Here is a 22,322-nt window from a genome sequence, read left to right as displayed (position 1 = left end):
CAGCTCCCTGGCAGCCTTTCACCTGCTTTGGGGGCTGCCAGCTCCCAGCAGAGACTTTCCTGCAGCCCCCCAGAGAAACCCCAGGTGACCCCAAGGAACCAGCCCTGCCCCTCAGAGGCCACCAAGGGGACATTTCCTGAGCTTCTGGCAGCAATGAGGGGATGGAGCACAATGCCTCTCTCTTGCCAAACCTCCTCTTGCTGCAGCCTCAGAGCCTCTTCTCGGGGGTTATTCTTCTTTTTTGGGTGTATCCAGCCTAAAAACCCCTCTCTGCTCCTCCCTGCTGGAGGACAAAGGGCCAGTGTGTGGCTGAGGGAACCCAAAGTTGGGCAGCACCATCGCTCTGATCGTTCTTCTGCTCTCCAACACTTCCACCTAATGGTGAGAGAGACACTGAGGAGCAGCCAGCCCAGCCCAGGCTGACACAGGAACCCCCCAGGAGCAGAGCACAGCCCAGCACAGCCCAGCACCCCACCAGCCTCAGCCCCCAGGAAAGAAAACTGCTGCTCTGCCCCTGGAATGGCCCCGTGAGGTGGTTCCAGCATCTCCAAAAATGGGATTTTTGTCAGCTCTGTGCTCTGGGTCGTGTCCTGCCTCCCCCCCTGCAGCTGCTGCTCCAGCATGGGGAGGAGAAGGGGATTTGGGAGCCTGGAGCCCAGCCCTGCATCCCCACAGGAAAACACGAGGGCTGCTGCTGGATGTGCCCTCCAGTCTGATCCACCCAGTGCCACTGGGGAGCTGCTCCATCCCAGTTAGAAGCTGTGGCTTTACAGCAGAGCAGGGAAGGGCTGAGGCCCAGGGACGTGCTGAATGGCCAGAGGTCATTTTGGGCAGCAATTTCTCCAAAATTTGGGGTTTAAACAGTACAGAAACACGAAAAGCTGAGGCATAATGTTCTCCTGGAAATCCCTCGTCCTGCACCATCAGCAGCTTTTTGTGCTGATGCTTCAGAGAGAGCAGGACCTGCCCCCAAACCAGCAGCGGGGTCCCAGTGGTGCCACCCTGCTCCCACGGACCAACCTCCCTGTCCTGCCACCAGCTTTGGTTTTAAAGCCAGAGATGTCCCCAGTGCAAAGCTACAACCCCATCCCTCAAACCTGGCACTGGGAAAGGAAAGAGGGACACACGGCTCTGTCTGAGGGGTTTTTTATCCACCCACAGGGATCATGAGCAGCTGGAAATGTTTTCTTTAAATCTCAAAAAAAAAAAAAATAAAGAGAGAATAGGGAAGGAGAGAGAACATTTGCTGGTAAAATTAACTGTGACGGCCAGGCAGCACACACTCCCTCTGCACCCACAGGACAATTAGAGGAAAATCTTTACACATTAACTAACACGGAAGGCAGGGATGGCATGGAAGACAACCCCCTCGTTTTGTTTTTCCCAAACCAGCCATGCTGGGGCAAGGTGGCAGCAGCACTGGGATGCAGGACAGGGGCAGGGGACAGGGCAGAAGGGAGAGGAGAGCAGCAGCACCGGGTCTGGTGAGGAGCTGGGACTGGAAAATGGGATGCTGGGTGGGCCCAGAGCCAAGCACCAACATCTCCAGCACCCACCCGGGCATAAGGAGATGGGGAAAGCAGGGAAGGGCTCCATTCCTTGCTTGTCCCCTCCAGGTGTCCGGGGAAGCTGCTGTACCCCCCTCACACACCTCCAGAGTGGCACTGAGCGCCCATCCCACACCCAACCTGCCCCGCTCACTCTGCACGCACCAACCTGCTCTGCTGGAGAACAAACTGCCCCAAACTGGGATGGATTTGCAGCAGAGGCTCCTCCAGCACCCCCTGATTGCTGCTGGGGTGGGGAGTGAGGGGCACACCGAGGTAAAACCCCACAGTGCCTCCAGCCCGGAGCCGACCCCGGCGAGCAGCACCCTCCCAACTTCTCCATAATTCATGCAACAACCTCCTGAAAGAAATATCCTCCTCGGACATAAAATATTCATGGCCTCATCCTTGCAAGGAAACTCTGTCTTCCTTGGAGTGCTACCAAGCAGCGAGGCCAGCACGGATTTGCCTTTGCAGGAGTAATTGTGTTGGTCATCGATCGGTGCCGCAGTCAGGGGCTGTGCTGGGAGGGGCCCCCGGTGTGACCACCCCCCAATTCCCCTTCCCGTGCCAGAAAGTGGCTTTTGGGAAAGTCCCAGAAGGGTTTAGGGAGAGGGAGGAGGGATCCCACCCTGTGCAGCAGCATCCCAAGAGCTTCCCCGAGCTCGTGGCTCCCCCAGCAGCGCCCTGGATCCCATCCAGCCCCATCCCAGTCACACCCACCACCCCTCCCACACCTCAGGCTCCTGCCAGGAGACACCCCCAAACCCCTCCAGTCCCCCAGCTCCTTTCTGCTCCCAGTTTGGATGCTGGCAGTCCTTCGCAGCTCCTTCCTATTTCCCTGCTTTTGCAGAGCTCTGCTCCACTTCACTGCACAATATTCAAAATCTTTATTATAATTGGGATTTTTTTTTTTTTTTGTCTTTTCTCTCTCCCACAGCTCCCCGAGCCCCAGGCAAAGGGTTCCAGAGGTTCTCCTGTGCGCTGGAGGCAGCACAGTCCAGCAGAGCCCTGTGCCCTGGGACAAGGAGATGGAAGTGAACGCATCCCTCAGCTGTGAGGAAGAAGAGGAGGGGGCTGCAGGTGCCAGGGGCACAGAGCGCCCCAGCAGCGCTCTGGGAGATGATGTTTGAGGGGAGGGGGACTCAGCACGGGCTGGTGGTGAAACACAACCTGGAGCAGCCGGGATTGGAGCCAGTCAAGGCCAGGGCCAGGAGCTGCCAGGCCTGGGGACCCCCGGCTGCCGCAGACCCCCTCTGGGTGCCAGAGATGGACTCAGCATCTCCAGCCAAGGCCGGCAGTGCCTTCCCGTGGAAGCTGCACTCACTGCAGCCCTGCAGGACCTGCAGCAGAACGGAGCCAGCACTGGGCATCCCTCCCCGGGATGGGGAAATGTGTCTGGAGTGTCTGGAGCAATCATCCTAAATTCACACACACACACGGCTGCGGTGGGCACTGTCCCCTCCAGCCCCCGGGGGTGGCACAGCAGCAGGTGAAACACATCTCCCACCTCCACAGCCCACTCAAGACCCTTCCCTAAATCCCCAGGGCACACCCCTGCTCCCCAAGCCTCTCCCAGGGGTGCTGGGGACCCTGCAAAGAGCCACATCCTTCTATTGAAGGGTGGCGTGGGTGCTGCTGGGGTGGGTGGGCTCGCTGGGGGTGTTCTCTCTCTCCCACCCCACAGGGACTCTGAGACCGCTCGTCAGGGATGGGAACAGCGCTGTCCTCCCCCAGCTCCGAGTCACCGGGAGCCGCCCCCCATCCCGCAGCCGCCGTGTGGTGATGCTCCCCTCGAGGGGAGCCACGCGTGATGCTCCCACGCACGGAGCAGCTGCCGAGGTTGCCAAGGAAGCCGTTCCCGGGGCCCGGAGCCGGTTGGGAAGGTGGGTGACAGCCTGGCAAAGTCCCACCCGGCTGCTCTCCTGATGGATTGGGAGTGTTATAAATGAAAATTTGTCCAGGAAAATTGAAATTTAAAAAAAATAAATTATTTTGCGAGCAAATTCTATCTAGCCAGCCACGAGGAAAGAACAGAGCCGAGCCCGGGGTTGGCACCAGAAGTCAGCCTCAGCAGAGGTTTTCCTCCATGCCCACACACCTCCATCCTGGCACAAGGGGTTTTATAGGGAAAATTCCACCTGAGGCCAAGATTTCAGCAATCAGTCTTTTCTTCCATTCAGAGTCCATGGATTAATAAGATTTTCTTTTTTGGTGATGAGGAAGAACAATTCAATGTCAGGAGTTGATGAACCCCTTGATGAAATTTAAGGGAATTTTGCATTCACATGGATCTGCCCGAGGATTTCCATGAGATCCATCTCGGGTCGTTCACACGATGATCAGCGCCTGGTTCGCCACATCCTTTTATGTGTAAATCAGGTTTCAACACACACCAGGTTTCGCCTGCGAGGGTGGGGGGGACTCCTAATACAAAGTGTACACTCCAAAAAATATCCAATATCACATATATCATGCTAAAAACGGCACGAATTATATCTACTACACGTAACAGGGGGTACCAGGGAGGAACACCCCGCCCGTCTGTGAAGTTTTGAAGGTGGGGAAGGTGATTTTTCTGGGCAGGGGCCGTGGGGATAACCATCCCCCCGCGTGGGTTTGGGGGCACGGAGGTTTGGGGTGCCTTCCAGCCCCACAGACCCCTCCTCGCAGCCCCTGAGCCCCTCGGTGCCCCCCTGCCAGCCTGTCCCTGCCATTTGAAATTCGAGCCCCTGGCAGAGCCACGGAGTAACCGGAGCCGGTGAGCCCCGGCCCATCCCGTTATAGCCGCCCTAATCCCGGCCCGGTGTCACATTCCCCGGGAACGGGACAGAGCAGCCGGGACACGGGTCCCTTGATAGGGACAAACCCCATGTCCCCGAGCTCCGGGGACAAAGCCAGCAGCACTTGGAGGGCTCAGCCCCACAGCGGGTCACCGTCACCCCACGAATGTCCCTCCCCAGGGACCAACCACCTCCCTGCGGGAGGAGAAATGGGAACGAGCCTCAGCCCTGCCCGGCCCCACTTTGCCCCCAGCCCACGCCAGGGAGGGATGCGGGGACTCATCCAGGGGCGGGGGGAGGATGCGGAGCCCTCCCTCCATCCTCTCCCCGTTAGGTGGCAGCAGGAAACCGCAGCGTTGCTTTTTCCCACCGAAATTACTCCATAATTCGATGATTCTGGCTAGGCGGGAGGAAAAGCTGCCGGTTCCACGCGAGGTCGCTCCATCCCGCTGACCATTCGGTGACCCCCTGCCCACCCTGACCCATCTCCTCCCAAAGCCCTCCGGTCACACCCCCGGGCCGTGGAGGGGACACGAGTGGGGCTGATCGGTTCCTTCTCCCTCCCTTTGCCCGCCTTGCCCCCATTCCCCGTCCCGTCACCTCCGGCATCGCCTCCCGGTCCCCCGTTCCCTTCCCCGCCTCTGGGTCACCCCGGGCCGGTGCCAGCAGCTGAATCACGCCGGTGACCGGTACCTGAGTCACCGGCACCGGGGAAGTCCTCCCCCGGCCCCCGGTGCTTTTCCAAGCGGAGCTGAGCAAACGGGAAAGTGTCACGGAATTTGGGTGGGAAAAGCGTTTTCTTGGAGCCCCTGGGAGCTGGCCAGGGAGTGGGGGGCTCCTTCCCTATCACACTGCGACATTCCAGGGCATGGAGGAGCTAAAAAAGGTTGGGAAAAGCGGGACAAACATCCCTGTCCTTGCACATCCCCCCTCTGCCATCCCCCCACCCCTCCTCGGATGCTGCCGGCAGTCACCAACCACCTCCTTCACTGCCCTGGGCAGATCTGATGGGCAAGAAAATACCTTGATTTAAAAAATACCAGGCGGGCAGACCCCACTGCGAGCCCGCCAGAGAGCCCTCGATTAATGAGCCCTCGATTAATGAGCCCTCGATTAATGAGCCCTCGATTAATGAGCCCTCGTATTCCCCGTTAATGATTTACAGCGGCTCCTCCCCGGCCTGTCCCCTCCCTCCTGCCCCACCACGGGCACCCCCAGCCCACAGAAGAGGGGAAGGGGCTCCAGGGAGTGCCCGTGGGCATTTCCTCACCCCTGGCACGGGGGGATGGCACAGGGGGGATGGCACAGGGGGATGACACAGGGGGATGGCACGGGGGGATGCACGGGGGGATGGCACGGGGGGGTGGCAGAGGGGGATGGCACGGGGGGATGGCACGGGGGGGATGGCAGGGGGGATGGCACAGGGTTATGGCACGGGGGGATGGCACAGGGGGGATGGCACAGGGGGATGGCACAGGGGGATGGCACAGGGATGGCAGAGGGGGATGGCACGGGGGGATGGCAGAGTGGGATGGCAGAGGGGGATGGCACAGGGGGATGGCACGGGGGGATGGCAGAGGGGATGGCACAGGGGGATGGCACAGGGGGGATGGCACGGGGGGATGGCAGGGGGGGATGGCAGAGGGGGTGTGGGACGGGGGGATGGCACGGGGGGATGGTGCTCGTGTGCGGGAGCGTGGGGGGAGCCGGGAGCGGGGCCAGGGCTGCCCCCCGCAGCAGCCCCAGGCTTTGTGCTCCCGGCAGGCAGCCCCGAGGAGGTTTCATGTTACTGGGAAACTGGGATGGCGGGATGTTCCCGGGGCAGCCCCGCAGACAAAAGGCCATTGTGCAGCCGCGCAGCGATGGCTGCAGCCCCGGAGCATCCCGCTCCCTGCCAGAGCCAGCGGCCACCCCAGGCCCAGGAGGTGCCACAGCCGGTGTTGGACTCACCAGGGGCCCGAGCAGCTCCCCAAAACTCAGGGGATGCTCCAGCATAGAGTGGCCAAACCGGAGCACCCCACAAACGACCCCATGCCAGCAGCAGCACCCTCTCCATCCCGCGGGACGGGAATGGCACTAAACCAGACCCTGCTGGCACCGAGCGGGGGTGACGGGCAGGGACGTGTCCCCACAGGTCAGGACGTGCAGCTGAGGGGTGGCTGAGCCTGAGCCGCTTTCCAGCCCCACCGGCTGATCCTGCTCGCCCTGCCTCAGCATCAGCAGGGTACAGGGAGTTATTGAGGTGCATCTCCCTGGGCGGGGGCTGTGCTCATTGCACCCCCAAGCACCCCGGAGCACCCCCAAGTCCTTCTCCTGCTCCCACCGCCACCAAATTCTCCTCTGCAGCCGCAGCTCCGCAGTGCTGTCCCCACCACGCCCCATTAACGGCCGCTCCAGAGGCTCTGCAGGTGACAAACACGCCCGCTCGTAATTAGCCAGGTGGCCCTTCTAATCACCCAACAACCTAAGGTGACTCAGAGGATCGGGTTTCCCCTTTCCCAGGGAAATTTGCAGGAATTAGGCGCCCAAATGCCAAGCGCGGCTTTGCGGAGCTCGGTGGCAGTGCCAGGGCGCAGGGCAGGGCAGGATGTGTGCCACTCAAAGGCCACCCTCTGGTCCCCCATATCCCCCCTGGGTGCTTTTTGGGACACCAAATCAGCGGTTCTGAGGAGCCCAAAGAGCTGGGGGTGATTTTGTTTCAGGGCACTTCCAGAGGTGCAGTTTTCCCAAGCACTGGGCACCCGTTTCACCATCTGCTCTCTTCCCGGGTCTGAAATATTGGCTAAATAAATCGAGATAGGAAATAATTCATTCGTGCACCCCCCATTTGCAGCTCATGCACCCCAGGGCGCTGGTCCTGCAAACCCCGGGCTCAAATCGGCCTTTAAGCCTGTAAATTATCAGGTGATTTAGGAATTTATCCGCAGAACGGAGCTGCAGGAAAACGCTGCCCTGGTGCGAGCTTAATCTGCTCCAGGGGTGAGAAGGAGGAAGGAGCCATTTAATCAAATTAACAGGCCTGGTTTGGGGTGGGTCCGGGCCTTTTTGGCCACATGGGGCTTCCTCAATGGGGCCATCGGGGAAACAAAGCCGGGAGGGGAAACAAAGGCCACGTCCCTGTCCTTGTCCCTGTCCTCCCGCGGCATGGCCGGGCCAGCCCGGTGAGCTCCGGGACCGGGACATCCCCGCTGGCATCCCGGAGGGGCTCCCGGTTCCTCGGGGCCACCGGGACACGGCTCAGGCTGCCCCGCCGTGGATAAGAAATCATTTGTTTGCCCGTTTCCAGCCATTTTCAGCTTCTTCTCTGGCTGCAGAACTCAACCGGGGGATGGGGGAACTTGCCCAGTCCTGCTCCCAAACCCACTCAGCGCCAGCCGTAAATCAGGAACCCAAGTGCAAAAACAAAAGTGAAAATGTTCTTCTCGCACTGCAGCCCCGGGCTCTGCTCCAGCCGCTTTTTTTGGGTTTTTTTTCGCTGTTTTGCCCTCCTCGCACGTGGCTGTGTGTCTGTACCTGGCTGCAAGGCCACCTCCCCACCTCTCGCAAATTCTGGTTTGCTTTACAGACCGAGTGGACGCCCCACGGGTGAATTCAGTGTGGGGAAACTCCGAGAGTGGGAAACTTTGAGGGATGAAAGCAGAGCAGCCCCGGTGGTTTGCAGAATTCAGGCTGCTGCCCTTCACAGTAAATAACGAGGGATATTAATAACAATGAGCCTCTGCCAGAGCACCAACCGAGTTCCTCACTGGGCTCACAAGTCTGAGCAGCAGCATTGGGGTAAAAGACACCCTGACACATCCAAACCACGCAGGGCTGCCTGCAGGTGGGGAAATATTCATTTTAACCCAAAAAAAAAAGGTCTGCAAACAAGCCCTGGCTGGACACAAGGCCCTGGGATGGGGGAGAGCAGCAGAGCTCGGATCAGGGGGTGCAGCAGGGGGTTCCTGCTCTTCCTGCAGGTGTTTGGGAACAGGAAACCCTCTCACCCCATCTTTGCTTTCAGTTTTTAATCGTCAGAAAGGGTCACTGCTCCGATTGTGTTTTAGGCAGAGGAATTTGCAGGGGATTTGAAAAAATCCAAATAACAATTAGCAGAAACAAGTGCCCCAAGCCTGGCTGGGTTTGATTTGTTTTTCTTCACCAACATTCCCTGCTAGAGCAGTTTTGCACAGGCAGATGTTGATACTTTCACATTTCATCTTCTTAAGGGTCTCCAATTTTTTTTTTAAATATTTTAATAAAAACTTTTCTGAAACTTAAGTCCAGCAGTCTGAAGTTCAGATCCTCACTTCAGAGTTCAACCCTGAAGAGTCAAAATGGTCAAAAGCACCCAAATCAGTTTCCATTAATTTGTTATTGTTTGCACAGGAGTTTGTAGAAATTTCACATAACAGGATGCTGAGCTCTGCATTTCCCGGTATCCCAGCAAGGAAAAGCACCACAAAACCCCCAAATGCTCAATTTGTGTTGGAAACACTGCCCTGACACAGGGGGGACCTGGTTTTGGGGCACCTCACCCCAGAGCTGATCTCAGCTGACTCCACAAGGACTTCCAAACCACCAGAGGAATTCTGAACAAAGCTCCTCCCTGCAGACTGAACCCAAAGCCCGGGAGAGCCTCGGGGAGCCCCAAAACTCAGTGTGCACCCAGCAGAACTGCTCCCACCCACCCCAGCCTCCCCTTTCGGCGGTGGTGCTGCAGTGACACATTAATGAACACCACAGCACCATCTCGGCTGTCCTGGGAGCCCCGGGGAGGGATTCTGGTACCCCCAGAAGCTTTTTTGGGGTGCTGACCCGGTGAGGAGGCACCAAACAGAAGGAGCATCGTGCTCGTGGCGATTGTCCCCACGGGGGACACCAGAACCCAAAATAGGGAAAGGGGAGAGCCACTGGTGTGATTATCGTGATAGTGTGGGGGAAGAGGGGGTCACCCACAGGGGGGTCACCCACAATGGGGTCACCACAGGGGGGTCACCACAGGGGGGTCACCCACAGGGGGGTCACCACAGTGGGGTCACCCACAGTGAGGTCACCCACAGGGGGGTCACCACAGTGGGGTCACCACAGTGGGGTCACCCACAATGGGGTCACCCACAGGGGGGTCACCACAGGGGGGTCACCCACAGGGGGGTCACCCACAGGGGGGTCACCCACAGGGGGGGTCACCCAGCCGGGAGCGCTCGCACAGGGGGAGGATGGGGGTGCCTCAATCCTCTCCGGCCGCCCCTCCACTCGCCCGGGGGGGGGACCCTGGGCCGGGCAGGGCCGGGTAGGGCCGGGCAGCCGCCGCCGCAGCTTTGAACGGCCCTATCGCTCCCGGCCGCGCCGCCCCGCACCGCCCCCGCCGTGATGCGGCCCCGGCTCCGCCTCCCCCGCTCCGCCGGCGCTGGGAGCTCCCTTCGCCTGTTTGCCCTTATTTAATTTCGAGTGTGATTTTGCTATTTTTAGCAGCTGGATCCCCTCCAGTAAGGCTTGGAGCTCGCTCCGTTTTTTTTTTTTCCCCCCCTCTCCCCTCTTTCCCCCCCCCACCTTATTTTTTTTTTTTTTAATTCCCCCTCGTTCCCTTGCAAATGATTTTGACCCAGCTTCCTTCCTCCTGGAGCAATTTTTTTTTTTTTCTCCTCTCGCTCTCTTTATTATTTATATAAATCCGCGGGGCCTGGCGGGGCCGGGGATGCGGGGCTGAGCCGCAGCCTCTCTCTTCTCCTTGCAGATCCGCAGTCGCCGCGGGCGGGGGGTCCCTTCGCTCCGCCACACAGACCCGCCGGGAAAAACAAAAAACCATCCAAAACCGGCCCCAAAATCCACGGCGAACGGCCGGCTCCGCGATCAAGCTGCCTGTGAGTGCCACCTTCCTCTTCCTTCTGCTGCGGGGGGCCGGGGTTTTGCTTCCCCTCGCCGCATGCGGGGTTTGCGGGGCCGAGCTGGGCTTTATTAGCGCTATTAATTATTGTTAATAGCAGCGTGATGCACCTGGCGGGCCGCGGTGGAACCGGGGGGGGGTAACGGGTGGGGGTCGCCGCTCCCACCGCTGAGCGAGTTTGCTGCACTTATTGGGCTGCGGGTGATGCAAAGCCCCGGGACAGCCCCGGGACAAGCCCGGGATAGCCCCGGGACAGCACCGTGCAAGGTGCGTGGGGGCCACGGGCGTGGGGCGCTGCGAGGCCGAGCGCGGCTCCCGTGGAAAGCGCCCACGCGGGTCGGGGTAAAGTTGCGGTGTTGGGGGGGATAAGGTGAACCCCCTCCCCAGCACGGTGCCCCCGCAGCGCCAACTCCACGAGGGGTTTTATTACACCGCCCCCCCACCCCGGGACAGGGGCTTCACAAAGCGCTGATGGTGCCCTTCCTGCCTCTTTTCTTTCTCCTCCACCTCCCTCCTTCCTTTCCTTTATCACTTCCTTTTATTATGCATCCCAGGAAGGAAGGGGGGGACTTTCCTCAATGGCAGCCCCACGGCGGGGCTGTGCTGAGGAGGAGCCCGCACATCCCTCCCGGCCCAACAGGCTCTTCAACTTCTGCTCCACCATTCCTTCCCCTCCTCCTTCCCCATCCCTCTGCCAGGAGGTGCGGCTGGGATCCTTCTCCCAGCAGCTGCCATCAGGCTGGATTTTCTGGGCGTGAAGAGCTTTTATTTATTATTTTTTTGTAATATATATATATATATTTTTAAGATCTAAGCCCGCCGCTTCTCCTGGGCCGGTTTGTTTAATCTAAGAGTAGGTGGCAGGAGCGAGGAGGGATTTATGGGGTTATCAGCGCAGAGCAGCGTGAGGCTGGGAAGGCAGGAGCAGGCCCAGAGCATCGCTCCGAGGGGACAGGTTGGTCCTCGTGGCTGCCTCAGCAGAGGGCTGAGCATCCACAGGGATGGAGAAGGGAGGAGGTTTCCTCCCCCTCCTCAATCGAGAGGCAGATGTGGCCCCTCCACCTCCAAACCGCGCCGAGATGCTCCCCCCGCCCCTGGCGAGTCCCCCACCGATTCCTCCCTGCCTGGAAAGGTTTTTCCTTCAGCTGCTTCCTCTCCTCCATGGCAACCCAGCTGCTCCCTCCCTCCCCGCACGGCTCTGCCGGCTGGGAGCGGGGCCGGGGCTGCTCCCGCCATGTGCCCGCCGGGGTCCCCACGGGCCGGGGGCGCTGCGGGCACCGGGGGCGGCTCTCGGGAACCGGGCCTGGCTGGGAAGGTGCTGCCATGGCACAGGAACATCCCCCAGGTCCAGCATCCTCCTTCCCAACCCCCTCTGCCGGAGCCCCCCGAGCCCCCTCAGAGCTGGAGAGGGGGTGGGATGAGGAGGGATTGGGGGTGGGATGAGGAGGGATTGGGGGGTGGGATGAGGCAGGATTGGGGGGTGGGATGAGGAGAAATTGGGGATGGGATGAGGAGAAATTGGGGATGGGATGAGGAAGGATTGGGGATGGGATGAGGAAGGATTGGGGATGGGATGAGGAAGGATTGGGGATGGGATGAGGAAGGATTGGGGGGTGGGATGAGGAGAAATTGGGGGGTGGGATGAGGAGAAATTGGGGGGTGGGATGAGGAGAAATTGGGGGGTGGGATGAGGAAAGATTGGGGGATGGGATGAGGAAGGATTGGGGAGTGGGATTGGGGATGGGGTGAGGAGGAATTGGGGGGTGGGATGAGGAGGGATTGGGGATGGAGTGAGGAAGATTGGGGATGGGATGAGGAAGGATTGGGGGGTGAGATAAGCAGGGATTGAGGGGATGGGGTGAGGAAGGATTGGGGATGGGATGAGGAAGGATTGGGGGGTGGGATAAGCAGGGATTGGGGGGTGGGATGAGGAGGAATTGGGGATGGGATGAGCAGGGATTGAGGGGTGGGATGCAGAGGGATGGGGGGTGGGATGTGCACGTGCTTTCCCCAGCACCACCAACTTTGGGGGGCAAGGTGGGCAGACCCAGCAGCACCCCCGGCCCACGGAGGGTTCCCTTGGCACCTTGGCATTGCCAGCTGGAGCTGCTGTGGGGTCTGGTCGCCCCTGCAGAGGGGCAGAGCCCAGCAGGGTGGGGGCCATGCTGGGCCCATCTGTTTCCAGCTGCAGGAGGGGGCACGGAGCAGCTCGAGGCTGTGCTGCCTCTGACAGAGATTGACTTAAAAAGAGACAAAACCCCGTCCCAGCCTGACCAGCAGCCGGCCCTTTGCTGGCCTAAATCTAAACCATGCTTCTTTTTTTTCCTAAGAGACTCCTTGAAGGGCTCTGGGATGCTGTGAGTAATATTTTCGGGGTGTTTACACTACAGCATGGTTTCTGTCTCCCAAAAAAAAAAAAAAAAAAAGAAAAAAAAAAGACTCTGAGGGTGGTTTTTGTTGTTGTTGTTCTGCACTCATGAGTCACTTCCAGAGGGGAGCAGGAGCTGACGCCTGTTTTTTGAAAAGGCTCAGAGGTCTGAGTGGCTCCTCGAGGCTGCATGTCCTGCCCACACCCTCCCCGGTGAGGCTCAGTGTCCCGGGGGGCTCAGCACCCTCTGCCCCCTCAGCCCTGCTATCCTCTGCCCCCTCAGCCCCGCTATCCCAGCTCCTCCAGCACCATCAAACTGGGACCAGTTCCTCCAGACTGAGCAGTATTACCCCAGAGGTAGGAGGGTGCCTCCATCAGTGCCCACAGCCTCGGAGCTCCTCTGTTCCTGCTGGAAGCCTCAGATCCCCACCCTGGGCAGGTGTCCCCAGCCTGGCCACGGTCACCCCACCTGTGGGGTCACCGGGGCTGTGGCAGCAATCCTGCTCCTTCCTCGGGCACAGAGCCACCCCCTGCTCTGGAAAAGCAGGTTTTCCCTGTGCCCCTGGGTGGAGAGGGGAGGATGGAGCCTTTTTTTCCTTGGTGGAATGGCTCCAAGAGCAAGGGAGAGCTGCCCAGCCCTTGGGGACGTGCACGGGGAGGTGACAACCTGGTGTCCTCAGGTCAAGGGTCTGTCCCTACCCGCAGCTAGGCAGGAGCAGGGGTGTGACAGTGCTGAGGTGGGGTGGGGAGCAGGGCTGTGAGACCCTGAGCTCCTCTCCAGGGCCCTGGCACCCCCCTGGGGACACCCAAGGTGCCCAGTGCCACCACTCCCCCTGCCCCAGCTCTGGGATTTCAGGGTAAATCTGGAACCACTCTCCTCTCCTTGAGGCTCTGCAGGATGGGCTGGCCAAGCTGCTGCCCCCCAAACGCCTGGGGGGACCCCAGGAGGGGCTGCTCCTGCAGGGTGGCTGTGCCATGGGTGGGGGGCACTGCCCTGCAGCGCGTTTTGGTGCCCAGAGCACACAGGGGACATCTCTGCTGCCCCTGGGTGAGGGACAGCAGGGCTGGCAGGGCGAGCCAGAGCCGTGCCTGACTGACCTTCCTCCCTCCCACTCCTCCTCACCCTGCTGGGACAGACGATGAGTGAATCCAGCGCCAAATCCAGCCAGCCCCTGGCCTCCAAAGGGGACAAAGACGTCTCGGAGAAGAGGGGCCGAGGGCGGCCTAGGAAGAAGCCGCAGGTACGTGGGGTCCCCTCTGAGAAACGGGGGGCTTGAGCACCCCTGAGCACCCCCAGGGTGTGGGGCAGCAGGAAATCCCCCCCACATCTCAACCCCAGTCAGCCCTTTGGGCAGCAGCAAAACCTTCCTGGGGGTGTCCAGAGCCCCCCCAGAGCTCCCGACCCCTCCCCAGGCCCTGCTGAACCTGCCTTGGCAGACAGGCTAATTAAAGCCCCATTAGCAAAAGCTGCTCAGAGAGATAAGATGCTGCTGAAACCTTTATAGTACCAAACCCCCCCAGCCCCCCCCGAGGCAGGTGGGGTTTGTGCACACGGTTTTCCTGCAGAAAAGGTGATTTGTGGCTTCCCCAAGACGCTGCAGCAGCAGCAGGGAGCGGGTCTGGGCTGAGGGGAGCATCCAGCTGGGCTGAGTGGGTGATGCTGGGGGTGGAAAAGGTCACAGATGCCACTGAAGGACACGCAGGAGCCTGTGCCTGGCGGCTGATCGCCAATCCCAGTGTGACCAGTGCTCCCAGTACCACATGGCAGCATCCCTGCCCCGGCAGGCTCTGCTGGAAACCACTCTGGGCATGCAAACCCCCCAAAATCTTCCTCCAGCAGGAGCCCAGCGAGGCCCCGACCCCCAAGAGACCCCGTGGACGGCCGAAGGGCAGTAAAAACAAGGCCACCACAAAGGGCAGGGTAGGTACCCGGGCTGGGGCTGCTCCACAGGCCTGCTTGGAGCTCAGTTATGGACAATTCGGGGCAGATCTGCCTCAGGGGTGGGGATGGAGGGAGGAATATGGCCATGGGGGGCTCGGGGGGCTCGGGGGGCTGGCAGCACCCACCCCAGGAGATGCCACGGGGGTGATGAATCCGTGGGGCGCCCACCCCCACCAGCATCCTGGGGCCAGCCTGACCAAAATGCCTTTTTTTGTTGTCCTGGCTCAGAAAGCTGCAGTCACGCCAGGGAGGAAACCTCGAGGGCGACCCAAAAAATCGGTGAGTGGGTTTTTCCTTTCCCCCATCCACCCTGGCAGGGTGCTGGGCACTTTGGGGGCACAGCAGCTCCCCAGAGAGCCCCGTCAGTGCGGGGGGTGGGCTCTGAAACCTCTCTAGAGGTGAGGGTTTGAGGACTCCTGGCTGGTGCTGCCCTGGGGACACGCTGGCACATGCCTGCCCACGACATTCCTTCCTTCCTTCCCTGAGCTTCCCCTCCTCCATTCCATTTTTCCTCCTTTTCCCCCTCTGTTGGCAGCTGCCAGGTGCTGGGGCAGTTTCACCTCCCTCTCCCAGATTTTGCTCCTTTTCCCACTGAAATTCCTGGCAGAGTCGAGGGCTTGAGGCCAGCCAGGGCTGCAAACCCCGGGTGCCATCCTGCCGGTGTCACTGTCACCGTGAGGGGGGTGTCACCGTGAAGGGGGTGTTACCGTGACGGGGGTGTCACCATGCTGGGGGTGTCACCGTGAAGGGGGTGTCACCGTGCCAGGGGGTGTCACCGTGCCGGGGGTGTCACCGTGAAGGGGCTGTCACCGTGAAGGGGGTGTCACCATGCCAGGGGTGTCACCGTGAAGGGGGTGTCACCATGCCAGGGGTGTCACCGTGAAGGGGATGTCACCGTGCTGGGGGTGTCACCGTGCTGGGGGTGTCACCGTGCTGGGGGTGTCACCATGCCAGGGGTGTCACCATGCCAGGGGTGTCAGCATGCTGGGGACACTTTGGGGACTCCAGGGCGGGCAGGGGGGGGGTGGGAGGTGACTGTCCCGTGCCAGCAGGGCCAAGCTGGGACACAGTGTCCCATGATGTCCCACAGTGTCCCACAATGTCCCACGACATCCCGCAGTGTCCCACGGTGTCCCACAGTGTCCTACAATGTCCCATGGTGTTCTGGGACGTCCCACGGTGTCCCACAGTGTCCCACAGTGTCCCACGGTGTCCTGTGCCACCCGTGGAGTCACGGCCACCCACCCACCCACCCATGGGGACACCCACAGCCACAGCTCCACCAACCCCACCCTGGTGGCCACTGGGGACCCGGCTGCAGAGGTGTTGGTGGGGCTGTGGTCTCCCCTCCTCATTCCCACCCGGGATTTCACCTCCAAGTGAAGTCAGGGCCGCTCCTGAAGCCAGGACAGGGCCGTGCCTCAGTTTCCCTCGCTGTGGGGGCACACAGTGGGGCTGCTCTCCTTTCTCCCCCCACCCAGCCACGCTCCCTTGCCTTGCAGCAGCAGGACGAGGAGGAGGTGAACATTTCCCAGGAGTCATCCGAGGAGGAGCAGTGACACCTCCCGAACCGGCGCTACCTCATCGCCCGACCGGCCGGGGGAGAGGGGTGGGGAGAGACCCACTGTGCCGCCCTGGCTTCCTCCTCCTCCTCCTCCCTCCTCCGCTCCCTCCTCACCCTCAGACAACGGCAGCACTGGAAAATGGCCCAACCCGGGCGGCCCCCGCAGCCCCCGCCCGGGGGGGCACTGCCCCAGCTCCCCCTCCCCAGCCCTGGGCTTTGGGGCACCCCTCTGTTAAGGGGGATCACGGCAGAGAGCCGGGCTGGCACCCCCCGTGTGGGCATCTCACCCCGCCAAAGTGGGGCTGCTGCCCCCCCAGCACTGGGCTCTGCAGGGAAGAGATGGGGGGGCAGTGAAGGTGAGACCCCCCCAAAATGAGTTCGACCTTTGCTCTGGCCTGCTGCTACCCTGGGCAGCCCCATGTCCCCCCAGCCCTGGGTGACTGCACTGTGTGTGGGAGCAGCTCGGGGCCGGTGCCCACGCCCAGGGGTGCCCACACCCAGGGGTGCCCGAGCACTGCTGGCTCCGGGCAGCCCTCTCCTCATAGGTTCTGGTATATATATATTTTTTTTTTGTTTAGTACATTTTTTTTTTCCTTTCATTCACAACTACCTCTGGATATTTAAGTTCCACTCTCTGAACTCACAGACGTGCTGCTGCGCTGCCAGGGCACCGTGGGCTCCGTGGTTCCTCTTTTCGGAGTGTTGCTGGGGGCTGTGGGGTATTTTTTTTTTTCCCTCCTTTTTTTTTGGGCTTCATTTTTCTTTTTTTTTTTTTTTAATTGTTATTTTGAGGTCTAGTTTGCTCTGCTGCTTCAAGGGATCGAGGCTGGCAGGGCAGAGGTGTGGAGGGACCATGGGATGCTCCCCCTTCCCCTCTGCCCCGGCACGACGGCTGCAGCGGGACCGGAGGTCGGTGCCGGGCGGCCCCGGCGGGAGAGAATCGGGGTTTGGTTTGGGTTTTTTTTTGGTTCACTGTTAACGACCTTTTGGGTTCCTATTTGCAGTTACTTGAATAAAACATTTTATGGATGTTTGTGACGCCTCTGTCCCGGGCCCTGATGGGTGGGGCAGGGCTGGTTCCTCCCGGGGCACCTTCTCCACAGGGACATCAGCCATCCACGGGGATGAGCAAACAGGCAAAGCCCTGCTGCCCCCCAAACTCCCACCCAAGGCCGGGAACCCCCAGCCCCACTCAGAGCCTCCGGGCCAAGGCAGAGACACATTTATTCACCCCATTTTCCCCCAGGCATCCCGTGCCAGCCGAACCTGCTGCTCCCTGCCAGCCCCAGCGGGCCCTCCTGGGCTTTCCAAGGGGCTGCTGGAACAGCTCAAGCAAAAATAATAATAAAAAAAGGCAAAACCAGGCACTGAGGTAGGAGATGGCCCATCCTGGTCAGTGCTCAGAGGTGGGGGCACCAGCTGTGGCATCGTGGCAGCACTGCGGGCATGTCCTGCCCGTTTTGGGTGATGGAACCAGTGCTGTTGGGTGATGGAACCAGTGCTGCTGCCCCGTCCTCTCTCCCTCTGGTCCTGTCCCAGTGCTCCAGGCAGGGTCAGGCCCTCCAGTCCCTGCGTGGGGGCCAAGGGGGTGAGGAACCCCCCCAGCCCTGCACCACCTGCAACACAAAGGGACACACCTACAGCCCAACCCTCCCAAAAACCTCTGGATTACATCCAAATCCCAACTCCCACAAGGTCAGACTCAACGTTCTCGGATGTTTTTCCCCACCTTAACAACTCCACGATTCCCAGAGCTCCCTCGGGACAGGCACCTCATTTGCTGCTTCAATTTTTCATGGGAAAAGCGGATTAAATTCCCAGCTCAGCGACCCACCTGAGCCTCCTCAGCCTCCACCAGCAGCTCCTGCTCCGACTCGGGCGGTTCCTCAGCGGGGTCGTAGCTGTACATGGGCAGCAGGCGGTGCCGCAGCCGCTCGGACCTGCCGGGGGTCACCGGTGAGCGGTGTCGGTGCTGTCCCCGCCGCCCCCCGCCCCCTGCCCCGCTCACCTGCGCTTCTTCTGCACGTACATCACCTGCGGGAAAAGGTGTCAGCGGTGCGGCTCCGCGCCCCCCGGGGCTGCCCCCCGGTCCCCCCCACTCACCGCGGCCAGGAGGGCACCGAGGAGGGTGAGGAGGAGGAAGGGTCCCAGCACGGAGCCCACCAGCGAGTCCCCCGCCGTGCCCGGGGCCGTGGGGGCCGTGGCGTTGCTCATGGCCCAGCGCCGGCTCCTGCCCGCGTGGGGGGACGCGCGTCCGGCCCCACGGAGCGGAGCTCTGCAAGGCACGGGTGGCCTTGGTAGTGACCCCCAGCCCGGGAATGATCCCCACCCCGGGAATTCATCACCAGGGAATGACCCCCAGCCCGGGAATGATCCCCAGCCCGGGAATGATCCCCAGCCCGGGAATTCATCACCAGGGAATGAGCCCCATCCCGGGAATTCGCCACCCAGGAATGACCCCCACCCCGGGAATGATCCCCTGCCCCAGGAATTCATCACCAGGGAATGACCCCCACCCCGGGAATGACACCCAGCCCGGGAATGACCCCCACCCCGGGAATTCACCGCCTGGGAATGACCCCCATGCCGGGAATTATCCCCCGCCCCAGGAATTCATCACCAGGGAATGACCCCCACCCCGGGAATGAGCCCCATCCCGGGAATTCACCGCCCAGGAATGACCCCCACCCCGGGAATGATCCCCTGCCCCAGGAATTCACCACCAGGGAATGAGCCCCATCCCGGGAATGACCCCCACCCCGGGAATTATCCCCCGCCCCAGGAATTCATCACCAGGGAATGACCCCCATCCCGGGAATTATCCCCAGCCCGGGAATTCACCACCCAGGAATGACCCCCAGCCCGGGAATTCACCACCAGGGAATGACCCCCACGCCGGGAATTCACCGCCCGGGAATTCACCGCCCGGGAATGACGAGCGCACAGGTACTAACCCACCTCCCGCCCGGTAATAACCCACTACCCGGTGCTGATCCGCCGCCCGGTATCACCCCGTGGCGGGGAGGGGGGGGGGGGGGTCACCCCGCACCCCCTCCCTGCAGAGCTGAGGCTGGGGGGGGGGGGCGATCCGCCTCCACCAGCGGGACCCCCGCACTGGGCTGTGGCCGGGACACGCTCGGACTCCCGGACCCCAATTTCCCAATTCAATTCCCCAATTCCCCAATTCAATTCCCCAATTTCCCCCCGTTCCTCCGTGTCCGGTTCGGGATTCCCCCCCCCCCCACTCGGGGGATCCCCGCGCGCGCGCCCCGCCCGGCCCCGCCCACCTGCGCGCGCCGCCCGCGCCCGGAACCCGCGCGGCGCGTGACGGGGGCGTGGCCAGGACGGGAAATGGGCGGGGCAATGGGCGGGGCGATGGGCGGGGCAATGGCGGCGCGCGGCCGGCAGGGGGCGGCAAAGACCGGGCGGGGGGGGCGGGAGAAACGCCGGGAAAAAGGAAAAAAGTAGGGGGAAAAACCGGGAAAAACGGGGAAAAACATCGGGAGGAAGGAGGGAAAGGCACAAGGAAAGGCACAGGGAAAGGTACAAGGAAAGGTACAAGGAAAGGCACAAGGAAAGGTACAAGGAAAGGTACAAGGAAAAGCACAAGGAAAAGCGAGCGGAGGGGTGGGTGGATAGATGGACGGAAGCAAAAAAATAATAAAAAAATAAGGCAAAAGCAGGTAATGAGGTAGAATATGTCCCGTCCTGGGGGAATTGGACGTCTCACCGAGGTGAGCGTCCAGCTAGGGGTGTGGGTGAGAGAAGAGAGAGGGGTGGATGGAGGGATGGATGGATGGATGGATGGATGGATGGATGGATGGATGGATGATGGATGGATGGATGGATACGTGGGTGCGGTGGGACACAACCACCCCACAGGGCTGGGGATGGCCGCGTTCCAGGGCTGCCAGGAGCACGGGCAGGGTCATCCACCCACACCGGGGGCTGCTGTGGGTCCCTGGCCGGGGGCTCCTGCTGTGGCCGCTCTCCCCCAGCTGGACCCGTGGGGACTTTGGCAGGGCTGTGACGGTGCCAGCAGTGTCACCCACGGTGCTGGCAGTGCCCCAGCCCTGCTCCCGGCCGCGGGGCTAATCCGCTTTGCCCGCGGGGACCAGATGGTCCCGCTAAGTGGGTCAGGCAGGAGCGGGGGACACCGGGAGCACCGGGCCCGCTGCGCTTCCCGACAGCTGCAAAAGCAATCAGAGAGTGGGATGAGGTGGAAGAGGAGCCTGGACATGGCGGGGCTGGGGGAACACAGCCCTGCCTGCACCACTGCCCAAACCCTGCCTGCACCACTGCCCAAACCTGCCTGCACCACTGCCCAAACCCTGCATCACTGCCCTGCCTGCACCTCTGCCTATACCAGTCCCTGCACTGCTGCCCTCACCTCCTGCCTGCACCCCTGCAGGGATATTTTCCCCTCTCCACACCAGAAAAGGGCACCAGCTGTGCCGAGAGTGCCCAACAGCTGCTGTTCCCGGTGTCCCGTTGTCCCCAGGGGTCCCGCTGGCCCCACCAGCCCACGCTGACCCCACTCACCCCAGCAGTGGCACTGTGGGGTCTGTGTTGATGCCCCCTGCCCCAGAGACCCTTCCCAAACCAGCCCCAGCCCCTGTTCAGCAATGGGAGAAGCACAGAGTGGAACAGGACCCCCAGTTCCCCCCCAGCCCAGCGCTGACACCTCAGGAGCTGCTGCCCATCCCCTCCCAGCCCAACCCTGCTGTGCCAGGGCTAAAAATAAATCCATCCATTTCTAGGAAAGCTCCTTGGAGAGCACGAGCGAGTGGGAGCACATGGGCAGGAGGAGCACGCGTGGTCCAGGGCCAGCAGCATCCTCGGGAGGAGACCAGGGCCCCTCCACAGGGCCAGAGCCAGCCCAGGACACTGCAGCACCCCCAGATCACACGTGGACATTTCTGTTTTACCAATCCACTGCTTCCCAGAGCACCCAGATGAGGGAAAAGGGGAGCCAAAGCTGGGGCAGCACAGGACCTGCTCACCCCAGGAGAAATCTCCCCCTTGCTAAGCTTGGGGTGGGGAAGGATGTCAGGGGGGCTGAGGGCAGCATCACCACCCATCCTGGGGACAAAGCACCTTCGTCACCGGGGTGTAGGGGGTGTTAATCAGGGGGAGAAAGCTGGAATAGCAGCACAGGGTATTTATTTCTGCCCCAAACCCCTCTGTGAGACATCAGCCCCCTCCCCTGCGCTCCTCGGCCCCCAGCACATAACTGGGGACAGCTTTGCTGAGCCGCTAAGCTCCCCTTTAAGCAGCTGAGCGCCGAGTGGCCGGATTTGCAGGCAGAGCATCCCTCGGGCTGCTCATCCGCCCAGAAAGGCCGGGCTGGGGCCGGCGCCTCCCTCCCTCCCTCCCGGTCGTCAAAACGGATTAATTAATTCTGTGTGTTCTGCAGGAGGAGCCCGGACACATCCACATCCATATCCACATCATCCACATCCACATCCACAACATCCACATCCACATCCACATCCACATCCACATCCCCATCCACAACATCCATATCCTCATCCACAACATCCACATCCCCATCCCCATCCCCATCCACATCACCCACATCCACATCCCCATCCACATCCCCATCCACATCCACATCCACATCCACATCCCCATCCATATCCACATCCACAACATCCACATCCACATCCCAAAGGGAACTGGCAAAGGCCGGCTCAGGGATGGGTCCCCACACCAGCACCCGTTTGTTTTGCCTTTCCCAAAGGCACCAGGCACGGCCAGGGGTGCTGGTGCTGGTGCTGGTTCTGGTGCTGTTGGTGCAGGCCCCACCCGGCCTCTCCCACGGCTATTCCCTTGGGAAGGATTTTGGGAAAGATTTGGGAGCACATTCAGAGGCTCCTCGAGGCTCTCCCCTTAAAATGCCCGTTTTTATTGCAGGGTGTGTGTCCCATCAGCGAGCCCATCTCACCACCGGGCCGTTGGTGACATCCCTGCAGTTGGTGACATCTGCCAGGCCACTGCAGGGAGAGATTTCTCCTTGGAGAGACCAGGCAGGAGGCAGAGCTGTGTGAAATCCTGGCGTGTTTATTGGTTGGCACCAGATTACAGCCCACGCTCTCGGCAAACTGGCACCCACCCATTTTATTTTTTCAATTTTTCGCTCTTTTAAAGACAGCGACGGCCTCCCTCTCACACTGAAAAGAGGAAACCCCTCGTGACAGGAGCACCCAGCTTTACCCCACGAGAGGTCATTCCTCCCTCAGCTGGGGTCTG

At 61.0% G+C, this 22,322-nt stretch overlaps 2 protein-coding genes across 6 annotated transcripts; one reads left to right on the top strand and one right to left on the bottom strand.

Moving 5' to 3' along the window:
- The first annotated feature begins 9,660 nt into the window (after positions 1-9,660).
- On the top strand, positions 9,661-17,099 carry HMGA1 (high mobility group AT-hook 1). 4 transcript variants are annotated; one of them, XM_030291971.4, is made up of 6 exons: positions 9,661-9,798; positions 10,047-10,173; positions 13,701-13,805; positions 14,405-14,485; positions 14,735-14,785; positions 16,009-17,099. In XM_030291971.4, the coding sequence occupies exons 3-6, from the start codon at positions 13,704-13,706 to the stop codon at positions 16,063-16,065; spliced, it is 291 nt and encodes a 96-aa protein (XP_030147831.1). In that variant the 5' UTR covers positions 9,661-9,798; positions 10,047-10,173; positions 13,701-13,703; the 3' UTR covers positions 16,066-17,099. The 4 variants fall into 4 exon arrangements, with proteins under 4 accessions (XP_030147831.1, XP_030147832.1, XP_030147829.1 ...); XM_030291972.4 differs by having other exon boundaries at positions 14,402-14,485; positions 16,012-17,099; XM_030291969.4 differs by having other exon boundaries at positions 14,402-14,485.
- Positions 17,100-17,275: 176 nt separating this feature from the next.
- SMIM29 (small integral membrane protein 29) lies at positions 17,276-19,421 on the bottom strand. 2 transcript variants are annotated; one of them, XM_030291968.4, is made up of 5 exons: positions 19,358-19,421; positions 18,174-18,345; positions 18,079-18,104; positions 17,905-18,010; positions 17,276-17,686 (listed from the first exon to the last, which is right to left on the bottom strand). In XM_030291968.4, exons 2-5 carry the CDS (start codon positions 18,282-18,284, stop codon positions 17,624-17,626), a joined length of 306 nt encoding a protein of 101 aa, XP_030147828.4. In that variant the 5' UTR covers positions 18,285-18,345; positions 19,358-19,421; the 3' UTR covers positions 17,276-17,623. The 2 variants fall into 2 exon arrangements, with proteins under 2 accessions (XP_030147828.4, XP_030147827.4); XM_030291967.4 differs by lacking the exon at positions 19,358-19,421 and adding an exon at positions 19,029-19,151.
- Positions 19,422-22,322: the final 2,901 nt, after the last annotated feature.

This window comes from Taeniopygia guttata, chromosome 26 (assembly GCF_048771995.1).
Source record: "Taeniopygia guttata chromosome 26, bTaeGut7.mat, whole genome shotgun sequence".
Lineage (NCBI taxonomy): Eukaryota > Metazoa > Chordata > Aves > Passeriformes > Estrildidae > Taeniopygia > Taeniopygia guttata.
This window is presented reverse-complemented; position numbering and strand designations above follow the sequence as displayed.